General features: G+C 46.1%; 1 protein-coding gene and 1 pseudogene across 1 annotated transcript; one reads left to right on the forward strand and one right to left on the reverse strand.

Moving 5' to 3' along the window:
• The first annotated feature begins 936 nt into the window (after positions 1-936).
• Positions 937-3,682, forward strand: LOC123169926 (G-type lectin S-receptor-like serine/threonine-protein kinase At2g19130). The gene is made up of 2 exons (XM_044587778.1): positions 937-1,136; positions 1,237-3,682. The coding sequence occupies exons 1-2, from the start codon at positions 974-976 to the stop codon at positions 3,624-3,626; spliced, it is 2,553 nt and encodes an 850-aa protein (XP_044443713.1). The 5' UTR covers positions 937-973; the 3' UTR covers positions 3,627-3,682.
• Positions 3,683-4,044: 362 nt separating this feature from the next.
• Positions 4,045-8,654, reverse strand: LOC123169937 (obtusifoliol 14-alpha demethylase-like; annotated as a pseudogene).
• Positions 8,655-9,458: the final 804 nt, after the last annotated feature.

The raw sequence follows: 9,458 nt of genomic DNA on the forward strand, positions 1-9,458 counted from the left end.
CTTTGTTGGTCCTATGCGGCGCTATGTACGCTCGTCGTTGGTGTCTCCAAGACGGGGTTTCCCTTAGATCGTAGCAAGTCCTGCCTTCCACTTGCCACTTCCTCCTAGGCACTCAGAGTGGATGGTGCGCCGTCAAGCGATATTCTATGGAAGATGGTCTTCGGAGGCGTCCGGCGTCGGTCGAGACGCGATGTGTGTCAGTTGTGAATATGCTCTTCTGTGTTGTAGCTTGCTTTACGGTGTTGTCCGTCTATGAACTTAGTTATGAGTGGTGGGGTGTGTGCTATGCTCATTGTTCGCAGCGAGTGATAGGTTCTTATAATTTGAATTTTTTCTTTTATAAAGTTATGGTACGTCTAGACATACTCTGAAAAGAAAAGCAAACGCGCATATAATATCACTAGTACTGATATGAATTGAGGACGCACTTCTTTTACTAGTGGTGTAGCCGTCGGCTACAGCTGTCTACCTTTGATCAAGAATAGACACATAGCCCCTGTCAACGTTTTTTGCATAAGATTTCTTGACTCGAGCTCAGTCAATCATTTTGTGGTCAGACAAAAGCGCTGGAATGTTCATTCATCGCCTACCTCTACCTTCGAAGAGACCCGTACATCACACATCCACCCACAGAAGTTTCAACTTGGCCACCAACCTCCGTGCATGCCTCCTTCGCGCCGTCCTGAATTAATTCCACAGGTCGACGCCGAATTCTCGTCGCCGGTCAATTCTGCGACTCATTCCTCCTCCAGAAACAACAGAACCTGAAACAGTTTCTGTGGTTGACAGCTTCACTGATGTGGACGCACGGCCGTGCCGCCCAGGACGGGATAGACTACTGCGTGGCTGCGGTCGATCAGGTACGTGTTCGTCTTCCGCCGCCCACGAACGCTCTGCGAGTACAAATAGCCGGCGCCGTTGCACCGAAACGAGGGGAGGCACGGAGGGCACAGGTTGTAGACGAAAATACGAGATGGCAGCTGGCGCGCTTCCTCTGGGCGCGTTCGTCGTGCTGCTCTGCGTGGGCGTCGTGCGCGCGGCGGACGCGGACATCGTCGCGGCTGGCCGTCCGCTCTCCGGCGACCAGAAGCTGGTCTCTCCCGGCGGCAAGTTCGCCTTGGGACTCTTCCACCCAGGTGAGCGCACGCTGCATGCGCGCATGGCTTGACGACGGCTAGTGTAAGTTCATCGTGGCCAGTGGTGTGAGATGTTTCTGCTCTGTTTTTCTTCTGGCAGACGGAGCAGCCGACGGCAGCTGGTACGTCGGGATCTGGTACCACAAGATCTCGGTGCACACGCCGGTCTGGGTGGCCAACCGCGAGACGCCTGTCTCCAACACGTCGCGGCTCGCCATCGCGCCAGACGGCAACCTCGCACTGTTTGACGGCGCCGGCTCGATCGTCTGGTCCACGAACGCCAGCACCAGCGGCGTCGCCAATGCCAGTGACACGGTCGCCGTTCTCCTCGACTCCGGAAACCTCGTGCTCGCGCCGGCGTCCAACGCCTCCGCGGTGCTGTGGCAGAGCTTCGACCACATCACGGACACGTGGCTTCCAGGCGGGAAGCTCAGGCGCGACAAGCGCACCGGCGCCATCCAGGCTATGGCCTCGTGGAGGGCGCGCGGCGACCCCGCGCCGGGGATGTACGCCCTCCAGTTCGACCCGTCCGGGGCGAAGCAGTACTTGCTGCTGTGGAATGGCACCCGTGTGTACTGGGCCACCGGCAACTGGACAGGCAAGTACTTTACCGGCGCGCCGGAGGTCGCCGCGTCGAGCGGCGGCTCCGGGTATAGCTTCAACTTCGTGGACAACGACGACGAGAGCTACTTCACGTATAACTTCGCCGTGAACTCGACGGTGTACCGGTTCGTCATGGACGTGTCGGGGCAGGTCAAGGGGTGGTTCTGGGTGGAGGCCACGCAGGGATGGAACCTGGTCTATGCCGAGCCCAAGGCACGGTGCGCCGTGCCTCGCGGCTGCGGCGCGTTCGGCGTGTGTACCGAGGGCTCGTCCACGGCGTGCGACTGCGCCCGGGGATTCAACCCGCAAAGTCCGACGAGCTGGGGCCTCGGCGACTACATCGGCGGTTGCGTGCGCAACACCCAGCTTCAGTGCAGTAAGAACAGCAGTGGCCCGTCGGACGGCTTGAAGAACGTGGAGCAGGACAAGTTCCTCCGCATCGACGGCATGAGGCTCCCTGACGATGGCCGAATGGCGGGAGCTGCAACCTCCGGCGACTGCCAACGCGCGTGTCTAGGGAACTGCACATGCTCCGCCTACGCGTACAACGGCAGCTGCTTCTTGTGGCACAACGATCTGTTCAACTTACAGAACGGTGTTCTCGACGACCAGGCCGGCGCCGGGAGCCTGTACCTCCGTCTCGCTGCGTCGGAGCTCCCAGGCGCGCGAAGCCACGTATGGAGGGACATCAAGGTCGCCACCGTGGCACTCGGCGTGACGTGCTTCGTGATCGCCGCAGCCATTCTTCTCGTTTGTACGATAAGAGGTACGATGAAGAGGAGAAGAGCAACGAGACTCAACGGTCTCGCCGTCGGCGATGCCTGTGTGAGCTACAAGTACAGCGACCTGCAGTTTCTGACCAAGAACTTCACCGACAAGATCGGCGCCGGCGCCTTTGGGTCGGTGTTCAAGGGCCAGTTCTCCGACAACACCGTCGTGGCCGTCAAGAAGCTGGAGGGGCTCCGGCAAGGCGAGAAACAGTTCCGCGCGGAGGTGAGCACGCTGGGCACCATCCAGCACGTCAACCTGATCCGCATGCTCGGCTTCTGCTCTGACGGCGGCGACCGGAAGCTGCTGGTCTACGATTACATGCCCAACGGCTCGCTCGACCGGCACCTGTTCCGCAAGACGTTCTACGTCCTCAGCTGGCAGGTGCGGTACCAGGTCACGCTCGGCGTCGCCAAGGGGCTGGCCTACCTCCACGACAAGTGCCGGGACTGCATCATCCACTGCGACGTGAAGCCCGAGAATATCCTCCTCGACGCCTCCTTCGGCCCCAAGGTGGCGGACTTCGGGCTCGCCAAGCTCGTCGGCCGGGACTTTAGCCGGGTGCTCACCACCATGCGCGGCACCGTGGGGTACCTGGCGCCGGAGTGGATCAGCGGCGAGGCCATCACGGCCAAGGCAGACGTGTTTAGCTACGGGATGATGCTCTTCGAGATCGTGTCCGGGAGGCGGAACATCGAGCAAGGGGAGAGGCGGTCCGTGGTGTCGGCGGCGGCAGACGCGGAGGAGCACCCGACGACGACCTTCTTCCCGTTGCTGGTCGCGAGGAAGCTGGCGGAGGGGGACGTGATGACGTTGCTGGATCCCGAGCTGGAAGGCGACGCGAACGCCGAGGAGATGAGGAGGGTGTGCAAGGTCGCCTGCTGGTGCATCCAGCGGGACGTCGACACCCGGCCGGCGATGGGGGAAGTGGTGCAGGTGCTAGAGGGGCTGACGGACTTGGAGATGCCACCGGTGCCTCAGTACCTTGAAGTACTCATAGGACGGCCGGTACACGGGACGGCGTACCATAGCGATAGCGCGGAGCAGCTTGAAGCGCCCGCGGGACGGCCGGTACACGAAACAGTGTACCATAGCACAGAGCAGTTTTTCCGTTCGTAGTACTAGAGCGTATCCTGTAGTCCGCGCCATGGAGTATTCCGGCTGAAACTATCATGTTTAGGTCTAGTTTTTTTTTATAAAGTTGCCTAATGAAAAGTCTATTACGCCTTTGGACTGTAATTGTGTCATGATTAATTGATATTATGTTGTTCTTATTGAGGCAAAAAACATCATGCATAACATTTGAACCAAGATGCCTTTCAAAGTGGTTTGCCATTATTTGAACAAACATGCATAACATCAACAAGGATGGATCAATTGTTGTCCAACATCAACACACACACGTCCGCACGCACGCACACAAATGGGTTGTGCATACATATTAATTTATGAACTACTCGCTCCGTTTCTAAATATAAGTTTTTTTTATAGATTCTACTATGGACTACATACGGAGCAAAATGAGTGAATCTACTCTCTAAAATATGTCTATATACATCCGTATGTAATTTATAGTGAAATCTCTAAAAAGACTTACATTTAGGAACTGAGGGAGTAGGTACCAAGCAACCAACTGACGCCTCTTATAACTTATCGTTATTTTCCCTTTTGGCTCTAGCCCGAACTTGCTCCACTCTGTCTTTGGGAAATGAGATATCAGTTTAAGCTCGAAGTTTCTAATTAAATGGCTCCATATTACTTTAATTTGCATGTAAGCATAGGCCTCGCCGGGGCAAGCATGCCTTCCACCAGAAAATGATGTGTAAGAGAACTTTCCTCCGACCTTGTCCTCCTTTCTTTGAGAACCAAACCGCTCTGGATCATATACCCTAGGATCCTTATAAATACTAGGAATGTTGTTGTTGAATATTTTAGGGCTCACAAGTGTGTGCCCTGCTGGGATGTTATATTCATTGCCTTCTTTAGTCCACACCGTGAAGTGCTTATGTGCCTTGCGAATTAGCATTGGTGTCGTAGGGTGCAACCGTAGCGCCTCTTTGATGCACCCATGCAGGGTATCCATCTCCAGCAAGACACCGTAGTCGATCTGGTCCCCGTGTTTCTTGATGATTTGCTTTTGCTCCTCGATGACTGCGACCAAGCACTTTATGTCATTGAGAAGGTAAGCTCCTGTCCAGGCACAAGATTGAGAGCTCGTGTGCTTTCCAACAAAGACCAAAGCAACCATTAGCCCAGTGACCTCTGATTCGGTCATGGAGTGCCCATCTTTGTACTTGGAATGAATCAGATTTTGTAATGCATCCTCTTCAGTTTGGTCGTGGCTCATACGTGACCTCACGATTTCAGAGAGCATTTCTGCGAGCTTGCTACGTGCTCGGTCGCGGCGGCGGTTTATCGTGGTTGGGATATATGGGAATGCGAGATTGATCAAGTTAAGGCCGTTTTCAACATCATGAAACAATGCGTAGAACTCATCCAACATCTTCTCCCGAATCTCTTTTCCTATTAGGCACCGACCCGAGATCAACAATAATACTTGACTCAGCTCATGCTTTAGATCTATTATGCCCTCTTGTCCCCATTTTGCAAAGTACCCCTGTGTAAACATATATAAACGCATGATAACATCGTAAGTTAATTGCATTGTGCAATTGTATAAACTCACTTTGGCTGAGAGGTATATACATACCTCCACTTCTTGAAGCATGGGATCAACATGGTTCCTCAACTTGGATGGCCTTAGAGCATCGACGGAGAAGCGGCTCTGTTCACTTCATGTGGCGCTGTCAACACCAAAGCCAACCTCTTGACCAAACATCGGCACGGTGAACTCATAAAAATTACCTTGGCTGATCTCTGATTCAAGTGCTTGGAAGAAATGAGCGGACACCTCGGGTCCAATCAAGAAGGTTATCTTGTGTCCAAACAAATTAACTGTGAACACACTACCAAAACTTGTATATAGATCATGGATCGTAGCTTGAATACCCCTCATCAAAAGCTTAGGCAATTGTCCTAGGAGAGTAATACTATTCATCATAGGGGGGGAGCGATTTTGTGCAAACTGGATTAAAGGTGAGTCTTCATCTTGCAATGCCGGTGAGTGCTACAATGATGGACAAAATAGCTATGGCCAGCCACAAGTCACTACTTTCCAAGTCCATGCTACAATAGTCCGCAAGTATGTCACCGACGGTCTTGGCAATATGATTTTCACTGCAATAATATGAAGATGGTTTGGAAATCATTTCTACTTATTGTTCTTCCATTAAGATAAAGATACACTGCATACCTTTACGTGCATATAATGAACTCAGATGACCAAAGTAATTCAAACCTTTGAACGTTGCTAATGAGATAGGATTTTTTTTCTTAATGAGTGGCCACATTTCTTGCCAGTTACTTGTCATTTCCTAGCTATATGATTCGTATCTCATCGGCTTAGGGCATGTTTGGTCGGTATCCACACTTTGCCACACTTTTCTATCGCAAGCGTGGCAAATGTTTAGTTGAAGCCATAGTTGTGGCATGCCACACTTTCTTAGTCACATGGCCCACTTGTTATAGGCCTAGTTGCTAGCCAACTTTTGCCACAAGTGACACGATCAATTTGGTCACCATAAAAACTGTTGCGTGCCATAATTGTGGCACAAAAATTGGCAAAGTGGGGAGGCCAACCAAACATGCTCTTAGTTTTTTTGCCAAATCTTATCATACTTGTGGTGGCCATTTTGTTTGCCACACTTTTTGTGGCAGACACGGTTTGCCTAAGTTTAGTTGTGGCAAAGTTAGTCATGAACCCCAATAGTCCCTTAAAAAATATACATTCTATATTGAGTAGAAATCAAAGGGTTTACTTTTTCTAACCAATAAAGAATTAAAGATAATAGATGTGTTCTAATTAACTGGACAAAAAATAGTTCTCTTTTGAATATAAACGTAAGAATACTACAAAATTATTATTCCACATGAACATGCCGAGAGAAAAAAAAAAGCAGCACTCAGTATATAAAATGTGTTTTCCCTCCTTACCAACATATAGTGCATATATATACTATGTTTTAAAAGTCTATAACCTTTGACCAAGTTTGTAGAAAAAATCATGAGCATTTACAATACTAAAACAATACATTAGATTCATCATGAAATATGTTTTCATGTTGTTTATATTCGATATTGTAAATGCTCATGTTGTTTTCTCCAAAATTAGCCAAACTTTACAAGTTTGACTTTTGAAAAGTATTTGCACTATAATTCTGGCAAGGTGTGAGTACAATATATGGAAGTCGACATAGAAATCACCATTAAATTACAAAGAGATAATTAAATTATTGTGATAATTTCCTTTTATATGGTTGAATATGTCATTGGTCACTGACACCTCATCGGATTAAAATACACATGCTAGATCTCATGGGGTAACTTTGTATTTATAGACATCTACCTGCACGACACATTAGGCTTCACCGGAGCATGAGAGTTACGATTCTATGGTGGGATCCCATAAATTAGTACTCACCCATTTTTTTACTATGCATATAAGGTTTGTCTGAAGTCAACTTTGTAAAGTTGGATCAAAATATTAAAAAAAATCTACTTCTACGATACTAAAGTTATACTATATGAAAATTAATTCCAGGATGCATATAATGCTATTGATTTGGTATTTTGAATGCTGATCTTTTTCCTACAAACTTGGTTAAACTTTACGAAGATTGACTTAAGACAAAGTTTATATGCGAAATAAAGAGAAACAAAGGGAGTATGGTCAAAGTTAGACACTACGAAGCCTAAATTTTGTGCACAATGAAACGAAAACCATAGCTATACTCGCCACTACAATTACCTAAAAAATCTGATTGTAAGCTTATTAATAGTTGATTAGTGACTATTTGAACTCCATGAACGGCATTGATTAATCCGACTTGAACCGTAGAGTACGAAATTAAGTGTCTTCAACACTAAAACTCCTATAATTGTTTAATCTGGACCTTAGCCTGGTTTAGAATGGCATTTTTTCACTTTTGGTACTTGCAAAAAATGTGAAACACATTCGTGCATGGATTTTGAATATTGTAAGAAATAACAACTTCCAAAATTCATATTAATACGAGTATATGTGTCCTGTATAAAATGACAAGAGATCCCTTTATCATTTATATTCTTTTGTATAGAACATGAATAACCATTTCAGTTCATGATTTTTGTTGATTCTCACTTTATAACATTAATCCTTCACACATATGAACTATCACATTATTCCCGGAACCTTTCAAGACAAGACCAACCTCCAAATCTTAACCTAATTATTTGTGTGGTTTTGCGCCAGTCGAGTTTTAGAAATTAAAGAAGTAGTGAACATGGTGGAGGCTAGCGATTAAGAGACTAAATATGTTTTTAGCGGGAAAAACACAACATTTGTCCTCTATACAAATAACACGAGAGCAATGTATTCATATCTTGTCGAATTTGTAGATGATGTTGTTTAGTAAGTTCAAATTTTACTATGGGAAGTTTAAGAATTTGATGTTTAGGACAAACTTATTTCTCAATAGTTGGACATACTCATACTCTTGATTTGGCAACGGTCACCGAGCAGAACTTGTATATTTAACATAACAATGCAACTAAGTATGATATCGTTTGTGCATATGGAGCAGATGGCTAAGGAAGTTCCTCCCAACATGGATGGCGGTGTACATAGTCTGCAGATCCGTCCTTCACCTTCACAGCCGATTAGTCTAGTCATGATTTTTTTTCACCTTCTATTTTTATGATTGTGTGCCTTATCAGCTATGTGTGTCTCAATTATGCAAAGCCTGGTGTGTGTGAACTCCTTATGATTGTATCACTTTGGTATGGTTATGAGTCAATAAAAGTGCTCTTTATAAGAAAAGGTAACAGATTAATCAAAATGTAAATGGAGTCGATGGGTTGACGTTTTACAACACCATCCGATAACAATTTGTTTCAACTATCTAAGCAGCTGAAAAAAATGAAAATCAATGTGACTAAGTAAAAGAAGGAGCATACCTGAACTCGAAGGTTATAACTGTTTCATGCACTTAAGCACCATATGCATCAGGGACGAGAATGCTTACAAGAGGATTCACAGTCGCCCTAGTGTCTTACTATGCAACTGCGAGGTCTCACAACATAGTGTCACACATGTATATATAGTAGTTACGCATAGGCAACACGAGGAGTAGTACTCCCTCCGGCCCTTTTTACTCTGCATATAAGAATTGTCTGAAGTCAAACTTCGTAAAGTTTGGCTATATTTATATGAAAAAATATTAACATCTACAATGCTAAATTTATACAATATGAAAACTAAAGTCACGATGCATCTAATGTTGTAGAGTTCACATTCTGAATGTTGGTATTTTATTCTATAAACTTGGTCAAAGTTTACGAGGTTTGACTTCAGGCAAATATTATATGCGAACTAAAAAGGACCAGAGGAAGTACTGTGGCAACATAAATGGATTTAAAGGCCTGTACACGATTTAGACGAATGTTATCTGTTGTAACTTCCACCAGTAATCATTATTAGAAAGAAAGCGCCGGCCATTTATTTGTGGACATACATATAGGAGAGCGGCGTTTTATAGCATGGGCTCCATGGAGCCTTTAATTTTTTTAGAAGTTTCCAAAAATATCAAAAAAAATCTACAAATACATATACATGCTCTCTAAGTATATGTAAAGTTTCATTAAATAATATGATGATTTGCAGGCTACACAAAAAAACCAAAAGTCTGACCCAAATACAACAAAGAAAAAGGCCCATTTTGATATATGCATTTATCATTTTTGTGTACATCACATATGAACATATATATTTCTCAAAAAAAAGTGAACATATGTGTTCATGAAATTTCGTGCGTATATACTATGCAATACTATATAGTTTTGTATGTACTTTTT

The sequence above is a fragment of the Triticum aestivum genome, chromosome 1D (genome assembly GCF_018294505.1).
Source record: "Triticum aestivum cultivar Chinese Spring chromosome 1D, IWGSC CS RefSeq v2.1, whole genome shotgun sequence".
Classification (NCBI taxonomy): domain Eukaryota; kingdom Viridiplantae; phylum Streptophyta; class Magnoliopsida; order Poales; family Poaceae; genus Triticum; species Triticum aestivum.